The 17,732-nt window shown below is 61.1% G+C and overlaps 1 protein-coding gene across 3 annotated transcripts; it reads right to left on the bottom strand.

Moving 5' to 3' along the window:
* Nucleotides 1-8,610: 8,610 nt before the first annotated feature.
* ECEL1 (endothelin converting enzyme like 1) lies at nt 8,611-16,023 on the bottom strand. Of its 3 annotated transcripts, XM_089916216.1 has the most exons (18): nt 15,238-16,023; nt 14,561-14,629; nt 14,348-14,458; nt 14,178-14,270; nt 13,864-13,988; nt 12,970-13,192; nt 12,683-12,775; nt 12,454-12,552; nt 12,140-12,214; nt 11,835-11,938; nt 11,479-11,537; nt 11,351-11,402; nt 10,707-10,774; nt 10,399-10,523; nt 10,014-10,079; nt 9,542-9,637; nt 9,283-9,359; nt 8,611-9,022 (listed from the first exon to the last, which is right to left on the bottom strand). In XM_089916216.1, the coding sequence occupies exons 1-18, from the start codon at nt 16,021-16,023 to the stop codon at nt 8,923-8,925; spliced, it is 2,421 nt and encodes an 806-aa protein (XP_089772342.1). In that variant the 3' UTR covers nt 8,611-8,922. The 3 variants fall into 3 exon arrangements, with proteins under 3 accessions (XP_089772342.1, XP_022424033.1, XP_022424034.1); XM_022568325.2 differs by lacking the exon at nt 12,683-12,775; XM_022568326.2 differs by lacking the exon at nt 12,683-12,775 and having other exon boundaries at nt 11,841-11,938.
* Between the last annotated feature and the right edge of the window lie 1,709 nt (nt 16,024-17,732).

Below are 17,732 nucleotides of genomic sequence, written 5' to 3'. Positions count from 1 at the left end.
TAGTGATCATGGCTGCACAACTTGGGGTATTCAAAAAAACCACTGTACTGTACGCTTTAAAAGGGTGAATTTTATGGTATGTAAATGAAACCTAAATTACAAACAGTTTCTGTTTCCAAGTTTTTAAAAACTGTGCAGGTATGAGGGGTTTTATCAGTCAAACAGTGTTGGACACAAAATCATGCGTCCATGGAAACATTCTCAAGCATCAGTTCTAACATCTTTATCTTGAAGGGGCAGGTGCAGAGAAAGTGTGTTTATTTTTTTTCAAGCTTTTTATTGGGTACTTAAGACTGATAGCTGTTGATAAAAGAAATTTTCACATATTGAGGTCTGGGGAAGTCATTCTGGCTCATACATGAGTTAACTTGAATTTTATGCTAACTAGAACAGCCTGCCTGTGGCGTATCAAACATACATTGTACATCTACTTTAATTACTAAGAAAAGGACACATTGACCAGGCATAAAGAACGTCCAAGTTAAAAGTTAAATTCCTCCCTTCTTGAGATGCCAGCGTTGGTCCTCCTTCCATGATAAGACTCCCTTCCCAGGTGCCAAGGCCATACTGACGCTCTGTGTATGCGCTGATCTAGTTGTTTTGAAACCTTGAAGGAATGTATCCCTGACTTGTTTGATGTTCTTTGTTCTGACAGGATGTAAAACTGTGCTGAAATCCATGCTTCTCTGGAGCCGTTTCTCAGAGTAATCCGGAGTCTGTCTTCCAGTCCTCCGTTTGGCTCAAATAAAGCTCTTTACAATTCCTATTATGGATTGTTTATTTTGGTCAACATGCTTGTCACCTGGAAAAATACCAGCACATTGGTCTTTAAGAAGGAAAGGAAGTTAGGAAGAAAGAGGGCAGGAGGACTGATGACAGCTCTCAATACCTTGCCATAAACATGGCTCGTTCTGTGGGGTTGATCCGGAATGTTTTCATGGTCACACCCAACCTCATCACCAAGTATCTGTCATAAAGCTTCTCCTCTACTCGGACAATCTTGGTTTCTGAAAGTTAACAGCACTGATGGCTCCTGCAGCATTTTATGTGCCCTCAAGTTTTCTAGTTTTTCCCTGCCGTGGTTGACCATGGATGGGCCAGTGAGTGAGTTTTGCAGGTTCTGCTGCCCCTGCAGGTTTTATCATCTAATATCCTTTAAAATCAGATCCGTTCGGAGTAGCTGTTCCATCAACGGGTGCACTTAGGTTGTTTCCGCACATGACATTGTTTTTATTAAACAAAGTATGAAATGTTGGAAATATATCTTCCCTGCCATATCTTTCCTTTAGTGGCTCACACAGAAAAAAAAAAGTGGTTTGTGTATTTGATTATCGGAATGGAATCCAGCAAATACCTTAAGCTGTGACGTGTAGAAGCACCTCTTCTTTCAGCCAGCTAACTGTATAGCAAACCTCCCACACTGGGTAATTTGCTCTAACATTTTTTGTTTCAGTCTAGAGCAGTGTCTTCTCTACATCTTCCAAAGGTATTTGCTGGCAAAGAAATGCCTTTCAGTCTGTCGACAGATCATTTTCTGTTCATCGTTTCTGCCATTGTTACTACAGCAGAAAGAATAAATGTTTGCCTGGTGGTAGGTGTTTTCTGTCTTATGCTATCATGCAAGAGACTTTAAAAGGGCCTTCCAAATATTCATCACTGCTTAGGGAAATATCAAAAATCACGTCACTTTAAACATCACTGGGGAAAACCTGCGAGGTTTGTCTTCATGTTCTGAAAGCTTAGTTGCTCACCAGGGGAGTTTCCTGCTGTTATCGACGAAGACCTCAAGGCGCCCAGAGCAGCTTCTCCAGCGATGATGGATGTGAGGGTGCTTCAAACAGTTTGGTTTTGTTTCATGTTTTGTATTTGGGGCTGACTTCTTGTCAGGTCTGTACTGTGGGTGAGGAGGAGCGTGTGTCAGGAGTGTCACAGCTGCCACTTCTGTGGTTGCTCACCTGCTGTAGATTACGGGTGTTATTTGCAGTTTCTTTACAGGATTTTTTGGTAAGCCACTTGATTGGGAGGGTTCGTTTGTTAAAACCTAGATCATATAATCCATAAATCTACTTAACTAGACACACTCAATTCTACTAGGTCACAATCCACTGGAGGTGAGCAAATGAGGAGGGGACACTGTGTCGGCCCCCCCCCCAACCTGCAGGGCCCACATTCTCTTCCCCAGGACACCTGAGAACCATGCCGGAGGGTGGGTGCCCGGTCGAAACCGCTGTTGATGAAAAATTAATCAATAGTGATCTAAAGAAGAAATAGAGAATTTTGTTTGAGCCAACTGAGGATTATAACCCGGGAGAGAGTCTTTCAGAAACCTCTGAGGACTGTTCATACACATTTTTGAGATAAAGGATCGTACGTTAAACTCACACACCGGGGTTTTACACAAGGTTGACCTAAGATACATGGTCCAGAAGAGCACACACAAAGTGAGCGACAGGTCACCATGACCCCTCACGGGATTGGGAAAGAAATGTAATCTTGTACGGAGTTACATTGCCGGTGTCAGAAAAGATAAAAAACAACACCGATCTTCACGATAGAGCAGGCGTTCGCACCTCTGAGAAGGCCGGCTTCATGTATAATGCAGGTGCACGCTGCACGTTAGCGGGGGCCCAATACGGGCAGGGAGTGTGTTATGCTTAAATTGTCTTCTCCTGCCGCCAAACGTAAATTTTATTCCATCAGGATGAAGACAGCAGCATGGAGCTAGACATTAAATAGGAACAGTGCCGACTGCCCAGGGATGTGGCAAAGCTGCCAATGAGAGAAAGCCTGGGAGACCCCAGCACACACTAGGCCCTCTGGAAGGCCCAGAGTCCCGTCACCCAACCCCCTGAGACTCCGACGGGAGGCCAGGCGTGCTTGGGCCCCGGACAGGACTCTTAGGCCAAACTCCCGTGACCACAGGTGCGTCACTCCCTGTAGAGTTCAGACTGGGCCCTCGGGGGCGCTCCCGGTCCAGTCCCAGCCAGACCTGCAGCCCCACCCACCCCCAGCTCCTGGAGCCCCTGTGACCCCCTGTCCCATGCTGGGCACCGAGCCCAGCATGGCTCTGGTGGCTACCCAGGATGCTTCATGATGGGTAAAAACAGGCGCGCTGCCTTGAAGCCTCTCGGGAGGCCTCCGATGGGATGCCAGATGTACCCTCCTCCTGACCTTGGGGCTGACATTACCATCTGAGGCTGTTACCCACCCCCTGCTTCCAGAAACAGGTCTCCCCACCCGGTCGGCATCTGCATGGCAGGCTCTTGCCCCTTCGGCGATGCCTCCCCCAATCCCGCCTCCAGAGACCTGCAGGAAGCTGTGCGGTGTTTTAAATTGCACCCTCTGATCTAAGGTGGCCCCAGGACGTGCTTGCTCCAGCTGAGCAGAGCTTTAGGGCTCTTCGCTCCGGACACACACACCAAGCCACAGCCCAGGGTCCCCTGATCTGACCCTGCCACCAGGGATGCCAAGCCTGCACCGACGTGCTTGGCACTGTGCCTGGGGACCAGTTGTGTGTCTCTGGAGCTGCCCCCCAGGAAGGAAACAGCCGCCCCGCTGTCCCAGATGGTGAGGCCGCCGTCCTCCCTCAATATGGGGGTGTCCAGGTCCCGTGCCCTGTTCTGGCCCTTTCTTTGCTCACCAGACTTTCATGTTCCTCATTATCAGCCAGCAGGGCACCCCCTCCTCTCCCAGCCCGGCCTGGGCTCCTCGGGTGACAGGGAAGTAAGCCGCCTGCAGACCTCTCCACGCAGACCTCTGTCAGCAGTGCCCGCGATGCTTTGGTCCCGCAGAAAGGTAAGAGGGTTTTTTATTATCATTTATGCAAAGTAGACAAGGAGAGATGCAGCTTCACAGCACCGTGTACCAGCAGCTGGGGGAATCTGAGCTGCCTGAGCCCAGTGAATCAGCCCGAGCCGCTGCCAGAGGCTCCCAGGCCCCGGGCACAGCTGAGGTCGCGGAGGCAGGCGCCGCCTCTTTCCCCTCTGTCCCGGTGAGCTCCTGCTGGACGGCAGCCTGGCTGGCAGGGGCCCTCGAAGGGCTGGAGCTGAGGGATGAACAGCGCATGCCCTGCAGGGGGCGCCCCCCACCCTGTGCGGTAAGGCAAGCAGGGCAGGGAGGAGGCCTGGATGGGGCGGGCCTTTGTTTAGGACAGCAGACCACAAGGCAGAGGGCGAACTCAGCCAGAGACACGGGGCAAAATGAGGGACACCCCCACACCGGTGGGAGGGACCATGGCCAGTGGAACCTGTGGGACGGCAGCTCAAAGGTGGGCTGTAAACAACTGAGGGCTGAGAATGCCACCTGGGCCAACAAGGAGTCCCCAGATGAGCCACAAGCCATGTCCCGTGAACAGCACTGGGGACAAAGACTAGTGTCGGGCCTGGAGGGGAAACTGTCTGCAGGGTCGGGAGCCTGGGGTCCCCTTTGACCTCACGGGGCAGGGATCCCACCAGGACACCAGGGCTGGAGGCCAGCTCACGTGAGGGCTCTGAAGGAAAGGCCAGGCCAGGGTGCAACTAGCTTTCCCTGAAGGCGAGGGGGACTCGGGACGTAGGATCCCAGCCCCTGGCGGTTTGTGAGGCCAGGACGGTGGCCCTGCTCTCCTGCTCGGCCTCAGGGTGAAGCACACACAGTTGAGGTCCCGCTCAGCAACCTGCCGTCCAAATTTGGGATCTCCTCCAGGAAAAGGGAGGCTATAGAGCGAGGACTTCTTTGGGGAGGATAGGCTGAGTTTCATATCGTTCCGAAACCTTCAATAATCCTATGAAGGAATTACGTGTCGGAGGCCTGCATTTTTCTGGAAAATGTTCCCAAGGACTGGCTCTCGTGGTCACCTGCTGTGCGGTGACAGATACCCTAGAGGCTGCCTGGCTCCAAGGTGGAAAGGGTCTCAGTTTCTCCAGAAGTCGCCTGGGACCCCTGCAAGCTGCGGTGGTGACAGGTGTCTGTGTCGCCTCGCAAGGGAAGCAGGAAGAGGAAACGCCATTGAAACAAAAATGGATTCTAAGGGGTGGGAGGTGGCAGAATTCACATCCAAAGAAAACGACCCCTCCTCTGCAGTCTCTCCTGGGACGTGGGGTGGAGAGGGGAGTCATAACTGCCAAGGTCCCACTCAGTGATGTGCCACCCAAATTCGAGTCCAAGCTCCTATACGGGCTGTGGAGGCAGGGGAGGAAGCTGGGCTCTCATGCTCTGCCTGCTGCCCTGTCCTGTCCTGTCTGCTACAGGGTGGCCCGAGGGGCAGCCTCGGGGGCACAGTGCTCAGCCTCTGGACAGGCCTGGAGCTGGCAGGGGGGACGGGACATTGCTCTTTTTACTAAATCCAGGGAAAGGGGGTTCCTCAAGCCAGTTTAGGGGAGGGGTGAGGTGCCCTGAAGGGGAGAGAAAGAGGCAGTGAAAGGGGCCCCCCAGGAAGCAGACCTGCAGTGCTGTCTCTGACTCCACCTGCCCCCTGGGGAGGGAAGGAGTCAGGGTGCTGCCCAGCATGGGGGGTATGGGGGTGGGGTGGGGAAGGGCCAGCCCACCCAAGGGGGAAGGAGGAGGAGCCCAAGCCCCCTGAGAACCCACCCCAGAGGCATTTGCTCATGGACGACCCTGGAGTTCCCAGCATACCTGGAGTGAGGGCTCAAGCCATTTAAAAATATTGCGTCTAGGGCTCCTCACAAGCCGGGCTCCCCAGGGCACTGGGCACCGGGGTCAGCACAGAAGCAGCCACGCGGGTGGCAGGAACTTGAATCTGGGCCCCACTGAACTGGTTAGAAAGGCTTGCGGGACAGGGCTGCTCGGTGACCTTGATGGCACTGAGGACTCTGTGGGGCTCTCACTGCGGAGGCAGCAGCTGTGCAGTCCTGGGGGCAGAGGAGCTCAAACGCATGCACCACAGGCGGGCCCCCCCTCAGACACACCCCGGGTCTGCCGGTGATGCTCCTGGGGTCCTGACAGGGTGAGAGGGAGGATCAGTTGCCAGGGTCACCCAGCAGTGACCCCCAGGCTCAAGGCTCGGGCTCAAAGCCGTGGATGGCAGAACCATGAGCCCTGTGCACGAGGGCTCACAGGTGGAAGCTCAGGTGCAGCTGTAAACCATCCCCGAGCTCCTTCACTTCCCCGCTGTTAAGCGCTTAGTTGAAGAGTGCTTTCTGTCATCGCAATAAGCTCCGCTCAGAGGATGACTGCTGCGCGGTGAGCCACCCCCGGGGATGGATGGAGTCAGCCCTGCAACGACCTGCCCTGAGGCTGCTTCTAGAGTCACTGCACACCCGGAAGGGCCTTCGCCACTGCACTCATGACCCCTCACCCAACACAAGGGAAACTGAGGCCACATGGGCAGCTGTGCTGAGCTGGGTCAAGTCCTCACCTCAGCAGCATCACAGTCAGCGGACCCTCAGCTCGGCTGCAAGTACAGGGCCTGGTAGACCACGAAGTGGCCAGCATCTACGCTATATGCTTGGTTTCCTAACAGAACCTGTTGAGACGGTATGCTGAGTGTAGAATGGACACCCGGAGCTCCAGAGGACCCGGCAACCAAGACGCACCCATCAGCTGACACGAGCAGTGTGACCCTGCGCAGGGCACGTGACTCCCCTGAGCTCCCTGTCTGTAAAAGACGCTGTCTCTGTCCTCTGTCCAGCCTCACTGCAGTGAGGATGCTCTCAGGTTCTGTCTGGAAAAGCATTCTGGGAACCAGTGGGTGACACACGTGTCACCACCGTGCCCTGCAGGGCCACCCCGTGGCTCTGGGCTCCTTGGCTGTCTGAAATTCGTGGGCCCTAAGGGCCGGGACCCTGTCCTTGGTATGCCCTTGGCTTGTGTTCCCTCTGACCGGCTGGTCTCCCTCGGTCCTCCCCAAAGATGCGAGGAGCCCTGCAGCCCCGGGTAGCAGTGACATCACCACCATGAGCCCAGCAGGAATCCATCAGGCGGAGGGGTCTCTTGTGGCCTCACGGCCTGTCATCCGCAACCCTGCCGGAAGGGTGGGTGGTCCCCAGCTGGGACACACGCTGGGCATGAGGCCCCGGGCCAGCAGCTGAGGCCCCCAGGCTTCCCAGCTTCCAGCTCGGGACAGTCTCGAGGCCAGGAACCCCATGTCCTATCCCAGGGGCCCACCTTCCCCCACATGCCCGACCCCACTGGCCCCCTCTGCTGGGCACAGACGGAAGGGGGAGGAACTTGGCCCCAGGGGTACCTGGGCTTCGCTGCACTTCCTGCTGGAGTCACACTACAGGTCCCCCAACCCCAAGGCCTCCCCTAGGCTGGCAGGGAGATGGGGGGGATCAGTCTTGGGTGGAGCTGGGCAAAGCAGGGAGCCGGGCCGGGGACCAGAGGGCTGGGCCTGATGGTTACGATTCCAGCCAGGATCCCAGGCCAGAGGGAGGGGGTGAGGCACCGCATGCAGAAAGTCCCCGACCAGAAGGTGGATGGCAGGTCGAGACAGGGAGCTAGACTGTCTTTCTGCCCTCACTGCCCGAAGGACATGGTATGTATTTGCCCAGCCCAGGGGGAGAGAGGCTTCAGGAGGAAACCAAGGAAGATCCATAAACACAGCAGCTCTCAGGAGCCCTGAACACAAGGGCCCCACCGCCCCCGACAGGCAGCTCTGAGCAGGGCTCCGCGCCCTGGACTGACTAGCGCGGCCTCCCCCGTGGCGCCCTTCCTCGCTCCTGCCTCTTCTCTGCGGAGCCCCACCCTCCGCTGGGGCCCGATCACTGTGGCAGGTGCGTTTTCTGTCCCCACTCCCTCAGGCTGGTGCATCCAAGGCTCAGATAACAGGGACTTTTTAAACATCACTCAAGGCTGAGAGACAGACAGACATTATCTGAGCATAAAGACGGGAGCTGGACCGGCAACAGGTTCACCCCTGCAGCGGGAGATGGGGACAGGCCACACCTACTGGGCACTGCTCAGGGAGTGGCTGATTTCTCTAGGCCACCCCTGAAGTAAGAGAAACAGACTGGAGCAGGTAGGGCCGGCAGCCTCAGCCCTGCAGACGCCTGGGATCCGCCAGTGGGGCTCCTCCCTCCCACTGCCCTCCCGCCCAAGATAGAGCAGCACTTCTCCTCCCCTCCCACCCTGGGCCACGCCCGCAGCCCCCCTCGGCACCCTGCCCCCACCACTCCTCCCCTTCTGTCTTCCCAGGAGCTCCACGCTGGAGGGGACGCCTGGAGGCCACGCATCACCGGCCCCCTTTCTCCAAGAAGCTTAGCCAAGGCCTAGCCTGGGGTGATGACTGGCTAGGGGACACTGCAGAAACTCCTGCAGGGCTGAGGGGGGCACCACTCTGGACAATCAGGAGAAGTTAAGTCCCAGCGTCAGGCTGGGGTGTAGGTCACTGGGCTTGGTGTTCTGGCCCCCATGAGACTGGCCCAGGGGCACCCTCAGGACTGTGCAGGGGCCTCGGCAGGACTTTGGTGGAGGGCGGCGTGGGTGCTTGGTGGGAAAGACAAGAGCTGGGGAGGTGGGACAGAGGCAGCCCTGCCGAGGCCACCAGGAGGAGACAAAAAGGTCTTCTCTAGGGTCTCATTCTGTTAAGGGCCTGAGTCTCCCCCGGGAGTTCATCCAGTCCCACCTGCTCGGGGGGCCCCTGAGGAGGCGGAGGCAACAGTAGAGCAGCTTTATTGACCTGACTTAGCAGCGAGAACACAGCGAAGGCGGGGCCTGTACAATCCAGCCGGGGTAGGGGTCTGGCTCCCAAGAGCCTAGTCTGGGGACCTTAGCGTCTCTCCCCCAGGCCCTCCTGGAGCCCAACTTCACCCCTGTTCTGGGTCCCTCCTGAAGTGAGGGACAGTGACTGGGTGCTGGGTCCCGGAGGGGCTGGGGAGGCGGATGGCACCCAGAGTGGACCAGAGCCGGGTCCATGACTGCCCCGGCCGCCAGCGAGAGGCCATCCGTGCAGGGAAGTGGGTGCGTGCAGGTGGGCAGCCAGGCTCACCACACAGAGCACTTGTGGGCAGGGTTCATGGGCGAGTCCTTGGGGCAATGGAAGGCCCGGCCGAACTCCTCGAACTGGGACACGCTGCCCAGCACCCTGGGGCAGGGGAGAGACCCACAGAGTGTGCGGTACAGGCCACCGTACCCCAGCTGTCCCTTCCCACCCCGACCTGCTCCCAGCGCAGACACAGGAGGGGGCGAGGCCCAGGCAGGCAGCTGGGGGTTCCCACCCCGACCCGCTCCCAGCGCAGACACAGGAGGGGGCGAGGCCCAGGCAGGCAGCTGGGGGTTCCCACCCCGACCCGCTGCCAGCGCAGACACAGGAGGGGGCGAGGCCCAGGCAGGCAGCTGGGATACCTGTAGTGCTCAGGCGCGTGCTTGTCGGTCAGCACCTGCAGGTAGATGGACTGCGACCGCCGCTTGATGCACCAGTTCTGGGCCAGGACGGGGGCGGTGGGGAGGAGCGGGGACATGAGGCCGGGCGTCCGCTGACGAAGCCCTGCACGCTAGGCCTCGATCCCCCACCAGAACCCACAGGGCTCTCGGAGGGGTGGCTGATGGGAGATCGGCTGGAAGCTATGCCCCACCCCCTCCCCTCCTGGCCCCGCCCGCACACCTGGGCGAAGGCGATGAAGAAGAGCTGATCGTGCGTGTACTTGAGCCGGTGCAGCGGGTGCTCGGGGCCGTGCTCGCGCACCCACTTCTGATAGGCCTGGGGGTGCAGAGCATGGAGCTGCGGTGCCCGCAACGGGGCCACCTGGCACCCTCCACTCAGTCAGGCCCTCACCCGCCCCAGCTCTGCGCACCACCCACCCTGCTGAGCGCCCCGGACCCCTGCCTTCTTCCCTCCCCAGAAGGCTAACCCCAGGCAGGTGCCACCCCCTCCAGGCAGCCCTCTTTGCTCTCCTGGAAGGCGGGGGGCCTAGGAGTCCCTCTTCCAGTGGACCCTGTGCCCAGCACAGCACCTCCCCTCCAAGACCAGAGCTCAACAGGATGGGGAGGGAGGGATGACTAGGTCTCTAGCCCAGTCCCCAGTGCCCCCCACCACTCCTCCCTCGAGGATCGAGGGCCAGGCAGGGGCAGCTCACATAGTAGGCGAGCTTGAGGCCGCCCATGTCCGCAATGTTCTCTCCAAGTGTGTGCTTCCCATTCACCTGGCGAGAAGGGAAGAGGTTGGAGGCTCCCCAAGGCCCTCTGGCCTCCTTCGGGCCTTGCCTCCCTGGGCCCTGCCTCCACCCACCTGCCCTTTCCCAGAGGTTTTGGGTAGGACTCCCCCACTTTGTGCCCCACGTGCCTGTGAGTCTGTGCGAACTCATTCTCTCACCCAAGTCAGTGTGCACGCAGACCCTGGCGGGTGTGCACGGAGCTCGGTGCTGGGTTTGTTCAGGCACGTGAGCGTGCATGGAGGTGTGCACGCTCCTAGTCTGCGCTGGCCAGGCCTGAGGGGCCCAGGGGGCAGCGAGGGGGCCTCACCCGCTGGTTGTAGACAGTGAAGTTGTCGTAGAGGTGGACGATGCACTCGGCCTTGCGCAGGAAGCGGCTGTGGGAGTCCTCTGTCCACCAGTGCAGCAGGTTGCCCGAGCGGTCATACTGGCCCCCTGTGGGCAGCGGGTGGGGGCGGGCCGAGACTGGCCTTCACCGCAGAGCCCGGCTGGGCACCAAGGCCCTCCCCACCCACCAGCCAACAGGCACAGGGGAGCCACGGGGCTTCCATTGGCCCTCACCACCCTGCCCGCCACTGCCTGTCCTCCGCCACCCCTCGCGCCGCCCGCAGGCCTCACCCCAGTCATCGTAGCCATGGGTCAGCTCATGCCCAATGATGGTGCCGATGCCCCCGTAGTTCAGAGACCTGGGCCCGTGGCAGCAGCGTCAGGCCCCAGCCTCGCCCGCCCTCTGAGAGCCCCGCCGAGCTGCTGCCCAGGCCTCAGGAGGCCCTGGCCAGGCCACGAGGTAGCCCAGGGAGGCCAGTGACTGCACGGTCCCAGAATGCTTGTGCCTCAGCTTCCTCATGGGGTACGTAAAAGGGGCCCGTGACACCTGTGCAGCTGCCTTTTAGGAAATAGCATCTAACAGAGCAGGGCTGCGGGGAGGAGACAGGGTTGGAGGGAGACAGGAGGGAAACTGAGGCACCCCACATGGGATTTAGCCTTTTTCCTCATCACTAGGATTGTTCCAGTTTTGCAACACGCAAAAAAGCCTCAAACCAGGTAAGGGGGACTCAGGACATTTAAAAGAATGAAAAAAAAAAAAAAACCTACACCTTTTTCTAAATAACCAAAGATGAAGTGGGACTACGGGGACCCAGGGTTGCAGCTGTCATGACTGCGGTGCCCAGCCCGGACATGGGGCCATCTGAGCAGTCCCCACCCACCCCGCAGACACGGCCTCGGCCGTAGCTCTGGCTCACGCCAGGTTCCCTACTCACTGCGGAAAGTCAGGGTCGTACAGCGTAGGCTGCAGGATTCCAGCGGGGAACACTGCAGGGAGGCCATGGTCAGCGGGAGACCCTCCCCACCTCCAGGCCCTGCTCCTCGTCTGGACACACCCCCTTACCCATCTGGTTCTTGTTGGGTAGATAGTAGGCATTGAGCGCCTGTGGGGGGAGGAGCCACCTGTGGAGGGAGGCTGGGGTCAGCTGGGGGGACCCACACTCCCTCCCCTACAACCCCTACCTCCTAGTCTCCTCCTCCTTAAAGGATGCCCTGGTGTCCCAGCCTACAGCTACATCCTGGGCGTCCCCCGGGCTGGTCCCACACCCTGACAGCCCCCACTCGCACCCTGTGCAGGCCTGGTCCTCGCTCCCCACCAGCGTGTCTGTGAGGCGTCAACCTCCTGGCGTTGGTAAGGAACACTGTCCCCATGGCACCCCATGGCACACCGGGCCCCCCAGCTGCAGCCCAGGTACCCACGTGGACTTGTCCACCTCCTGCCGGATCTTCTTGACTGAGAGCTGGATGCTGAAACGGATGCTGTTCAAGATGTTCTTGAAGTAGGTCTTCTCGTGGACCTCAAACTGCATGGGGGATGGGCAGCACTCACCGGCAGGCCGGGGCAGGGCTAGACCAGCACCCAGCAGGCCCCACGCCCTCCCCGCGTCCGTCAGCTGAGGGCTGTGTCTCTTTCTCTGTGGTGGTGGTTGGTCTCCACAGGGGTCTCGGCCACGGGCCTGGAGAAGCCTGAGGGGTCAGGCTGGGTAGGGCAGGGGCAGGCCCACCTCATACTCCTTGTCCACAGCCTCGGGTTTCAGCAGGAAGTCCGGGTAGCCCACCATCACCATCATGTACTGGAGCTGCAGGCGAGAGGGTGGTGAGTGGGCCAGGGCCTCAGGAGATGGCCTTCCACCCCTCTAAGGGAGAAAGCTCCAGGGCCAGCACAGGGCTGGGGCTCAGGCAAAGGGGAAAGCAGGCTGGGTGATGCCAACTCCACAAGAGGCGTCTTTGTCTCTTTTGTTATCCCAGCTCTTGGCACACAGTAGGCACTTACTGTGTGATTGTGGAACCAACAAATGGGAAAAGGGTCCCACGTCACCTTGGCCCGAGCGGCCGCCTTGGTCTCAGCATCCATCCAGTCCAGCTCCTCCAGGCGCTGGCCCAAGATGTACTTGATGTCTTCTACCAGCTGCTGTACCTGCAGGGTCAGGGGTCAGGAATCAAGGGTCAACCCAGGAGGCCTTAGCTCTGAGCCCCCAGCACCTGGAGTAAGGGGTACCCCCTAATCATTCAGCACCACTTCCTAAGCCCAGGACTTGCCGCTCGGCATTCCTAAGGCCATCCCACTGAGCATGGCAGAGCAGGGAGGGCAGGAGCTTGGTGGGGAGAGGGTCCTGCAGCTGACAAACCAGGTGGGCTTCCTGGAGGAGGAAGCCTGGTGAGGAGTAGCCTGGAGGCTCAGAGATGGCCGAGCCCTCAGCTGAGCCCGGTGCCCTTGGCTGCAGGGGGACGTGCGGGGCTCCCCATGCTCCTCATGCTTGGACCAAGGCCATGCAAGAACTTCATGCCCATCTCAGGACCCGCACCCCTACCCTCAAGGCCAGGGCAGCCTGACCTTGGCCTTGCTGGCAGCCGAGAAGTGCTCATGTACAAAAAGAGCACCGAGTGCCATGCCAAAGTGACGGTTGGCCTGGCCCAGGCAGACACGGGCCAGCTCCTGTGGCTTGTCGCTGCCCTCCATCTCCCGTGCCAGCTCGTGCAGGGCCTCTCGGAACGGTGGGGACAGGTGCTCACTCAGGACCACCACCACGCGCCACACCAGGTAGTTGTGTAGGATCCTGAGGGCCAGGTGAAGCAGCTGGGTGTCCCGACGGGCTCACGTGCGCGGGCGCCCCGGCCCCCAGCCCCCAGCCTAGGGCGGGACCAAGCACCTGCACAGGACTGAGGGTTGTTCCAGGTACTCCCAGCCCCAGTCAGGGAGGAGGGCTGGGCCCACACGCAGCAGACCCACCTCTGCCACCAAGCACAGCACCTGAGGCTGATGCGGCAGGGCCAGCACTGGTTTCTGACTTGCTGTGGGGTGGGAGAATGGCCACTTGGGGTGACTGCCTGCCTCAGAACTGGCCTCGAGAGGCCTCAGGTCTTTCCCAAGTGGGGCAGAGACCAGGGAGGCTTTCCTCAAGGTGGCCCTGGGGGAGCAGAGTTGCGGCCACCATTTCCCCTTCTGACTTCAGACTCACTCAAGCCTCACCATCCCCACATGAGGAAACCGCAGCCCGGGAAGCTCACAGCTCTGCCCAGGGTCCCACAGAGTAGGTGGGACAGCCAGGTCTGAACCTAGGGGTCTGGACTCCTTTTCCGGTGCTCCTCGCCTGCCTCCCCAGAGTGGGTGGATACTGGACAGAGGTGGAGGCAGAAATTCAAAGCTCTCCAAGCAGATAGGTCTGGGATGCGGGGGGGGGGGGCCTGGGGGGCAGGCAGGTAGCAGGCGGGTGACGGGCAGCTGTACCTGCGGGGTGTGGAGCGGATGAGCTGGGACACCTGCTGCATATAGTCTGTAGCCAGAAGCACCAGCTCTTCATCCTCTGAGAAGTCCTCCTGGAAGATCTGGTCCAGTAGCCACTTCCACCGCAGCTGTGGGACCACAGATGGGGGCAGTGGGGTGGGGTGGCAGGGACCACAGAAGACAGGGAGGGGGTCAGGTAGGGGCAACAAGAGGACACGTGAGTCCATGGCCATGGAGGCCTTGCTCGTCCCTGGGGAGGGGACAGCCCAGGAGTCCCAAGATCAGCGCCTCCCCCACCAGAGCTGGGTCACACTCACGTGGGGGGTGATCTTCTGCAGCTGCCCCAGTGTCACCTTGTTGTATATGGAGCTAACATCTCGCCGGAGGTCATCATACTCTGACACTGTGATCTGGGGACGGACGGCAGAGCTGACCAAGCCCCGCCCAGTACTCGCCGCCCCCAGCACACAGCAGTCGCCCTCCTCACGTTGGCCAGCTGCTGCTCCAGCTGCAGGATCTCCTGGGCCTTCTGCTCTACGGCCTCAGCACCCAAGAGGCTGAGCAGGCGCTCCATGAACACACGGTAAGCTGCCAGGATCTGCACCAGGAGGGGCACGGCAAGGATGCAGTCGGTACCAGGCCCTGGTCCAGGCCGCCGGAGTCCCAGGCCTTCCCTGAACCCCACCGCATGCGCCCACACCTTCGCACTCTCCCCATCCTGAGCTAAGTACAGGGTCCTCTCTGGCAGGGTGAGCCCATCCTGGTCAATCTGTGGAGAGAGATGGGGACAGAGATCAACTCTCCCGGCTCCTGCAAACAGACTGAATTCCCATTCAGAAGGGAAACTGAGGACACGCCAGGCATCCACTGTCACCAGCCCGGGGAGCATAAAGACAGTAGCCCCTCCCTCATTCCAGAGAAGCCGGTCTAAGCCCACACACCTGATCGGCCGAGCCTGGGGACAGAGGGGGATGCCCGCCACCTTTCCTCCTGTAACCCTGTCCTCTCCCTACCTGTGAGGGGCGCACTGACACTTGGTCCCCCGCCTCGCAGAAATTCCAGCCCGCCCCAGCCCGACAGGCCTGTCACCACAGCCCATCAGTACACCCCTCCCTCAGAGCTCTCACCGCTGCCAGAGGGCTGGGAAATTGCGGCTCCCGCGGCTCTGCTAAACACCGCAATTACTCGAGGGAAATTACTTGCGCCTCCTCCCGCGCTCTGCCGGTGCGCGCTCCCTTCCGTTCCTCTACCCTCCCCTCCCCTTCCGCACCCGTCTTCTGGGCGCACAGGGAGCGCAGGGCAGGCCTGCCAGGCCGCGGGACCCCTAGTTCCTAGCCCCTTGTGGGGTGCCCGGTGCGGGAGGGGGGGCGCACTCACACGGATGACGTAGCGCGAGGAGTTCCTGTCGTCCAGACTGACGGTGAGCGAGAAGAGCGCGGCGGCGCTGTACACGCCCTGAGCCTTGTACAGCAACCGGTTGAGGTCCCAGGGCGCCGCCGCCCCCGGGCGCTCCGCCGCGCCACCCAGGTCCCAGCCCCCGCAGTCCTCGATGACCTCGAGCATGGGCCGCGGGCCGAGCCGTTCGATTTCACGCATGTCCAGGCAGGAGCGGAAGAAAGCGCGCACCTTGCGCTGGGCTGCGCCGCCGGGCCCGCCCCCGGACCGCGCCAGCAAGCGCCGCAGGCGCTCCTCGTTCTGCTCGCCGATGGCCGCGATGGTACCGTAGGTGAGCTTGTCGTCCGGGATGGCGTGGCGCCTCAGCCAGCCGCCGCACGCGAAGGAGTAAAAGTCCTGGCACGGGTCTATGCTGGCGTCCAGGTTGGAGGCCAAGAAGCGGGCGGCGCGCGCAAAGGCCTTTCGCTCCGGGCAGCCCTCGGAGCAGGTGGCGCCTCCCGCCGCTCCCGGGCCCAGGTACTTGAGAGCCAGCATGGCGGCCAGGATGGCACAGAGGCCCGCGGCGAACACCAGCCCCGACAGCAGGCACACCTCGCGCCGGTTCCAGCGCGGCAGCCCGGCCCGGGCCCCGGGGGCGCTGCGCCCCGCACTCAGCGGGAAGCCGGGGGGCAGCGACGTTCCCCGCGCGCCTCCCCCACCGCACCGGCTCACGTACTTGACCTCCTGGAACTCGTCGTAGTGTGCTGTCATCGAATACGGGGCCTCCATGGCGCCGCGGGCACCACCGCGCAGCCCTTGGCGATCTCAGCTACAGGATGCTCCCGGCCGCCAGGCTCCTAGCGGGCCGGCGCATGGTCCCCCCGGGCCGCAGCTGCGGGAAAGGTAGATACAGGCTCAGAAGGGTACTGGAGCTCGACGGGGTCCATGAGCACGACGAGGAAGGGCACAGGCCTAGGTCCAAAGGCTGGAGGCCACCCCGAGTCCCCAACAACGAGTGGGCCTGGGGCCTGGCCTCCCTGCGCCACTCGGAGAATGAAGGAAGGGGACCGCTCAGAGTGGCCACCATCTACCACACTGCACAGTGGGGTTCTTTAACCTCCCCTCTCCCCGCATACATATGCCCGCCGCAGGTTTGGGAGGCCCGTAATAAAGCAGGGGAGCACCGAGCATGGGGCCTGGCACGTAGCAGGCCTTCAATGAAAGGCTGTTTCTCTTCTCTTTGCATTTCTTGTTCCGGACCTGCTACAGCCAAGGCCAGGTGGGGGGAGGGGAAAAGCGGAGGCAGGGGAAAGGAGGTGCGGTCAGTGCCGCTTCTATGCAGACCCTGAAGCCGCCTTCAGCTTTCCGCACGGGAACTAGACGCTCAAGAAAGCGACTAAAGAACCAAAGTTTGTCCTCGGGGATGTCCGCAGAGCCATCCCCAGCCCTGTCTTCTCGATTCAATGGCCAGAACGCCCACCAGTCCCGTTCCCAAGCGGCCCGCGCCAGCGCGCCATCCCGCCCAGGGTCAGGGAGAAAGCCCCGACGGCCCTAAAGGACCCGGAACCGGTTTCGTCCCCCGTCCTCGCCCTGGGCCACTCCCGGCTTCAACAGGTTCTCCCCGGAACCCAAACTTGGGCGAAGTTTCATCCCCGACGCAGAGCGAGCTGGCCTCGCGCGCCCCGAGCCCTGGGTGCGGAGCCTCCCGCGCCGCGCAGTCCGCGGAGCCAGAGAACCAAGCCCGGGAGTCGCAGCCGCAGCCTGAGCCGGAGCTGCGAGGACGCAGACAAAGCCTGGAGGCTAGGCGCGGCGGTGGCGGCGGAGGTGGTGGTTGATGTGGCCGCGGCGGCCGCGGGCTCGGGTGCCACTTACCCGGCAGGTGCGCGCCCGGGCGGAGCGGGAACAGAGCGGATCGAGCCCGAGCCGGGGCCGGGGCCGGGGCCGGGGCCGGAGCCGGAGCCGGGGGCAGAGCTGGGCGGGTGGCCGCTCTCTCCGTGCGCCCGCCGCCGCCTCTGCTGCCGTGCCTCGCTGCGCCGCCCGCCGGCCCCGAGGGAGGGGGCGCGCGGGCGGCTCCACCCTCCTCCGCCCGCCCCCCAGCTCTCCCTCCTTCTTTCTGCCTCCATCCCGGCTACCTGTCAGCTCTGTGGCAGCTCGGGGGCGGGGAAGGAGGCTTCGGGAACACGCTCCCAAGGGTCTAGCGCAGGCCCTGGGCTCCGGGGTTCCAGCCTCGAGAGGAGTGAGGGCCTCAGGTCCCCTCCGTTCCGGTGCTCCCACTCAGGGATGCCTACCAGCCCGCCGGAAAGAGGCTCAAGCTGAAAATAAAGAAGCTACTGGGCCCTCCCAGCCCACAGGACGGGAGCATCGTGCAAGGAGGACGCGCTGAAAAGCTGTGGGGTGCGCTGAAATCGCGCCTGTACCGCCTGGCAGAGCGCCTGGACCAGAGGGGTTTCAGTAAGGGGCTTTCTGGGTCCTCCCCTTTAGCTCCTGCCCATGCTCAG

This window comes from Delphinapterus leucas, chromosome 8 (assembly GCF_059928025.1).
Source record: "Delphinapterus leucas isolate spDelLeu-1000000601 "Yukka" chromosome 8, BTC_Dleu_Yukka2, whole genome shotgun sequence".
NCBI classification, from domain to species: Eukaryota; Metazoa; Chordata; class Mammalia; order Artiodactyla; family Monodontidae; genus Delphinapterus; species Delphinapterus leucas.
Note: the sequence above shows the minus strand (reverse complement) of the source record. Positions and strands in the feature narration are given on the sequence as shown.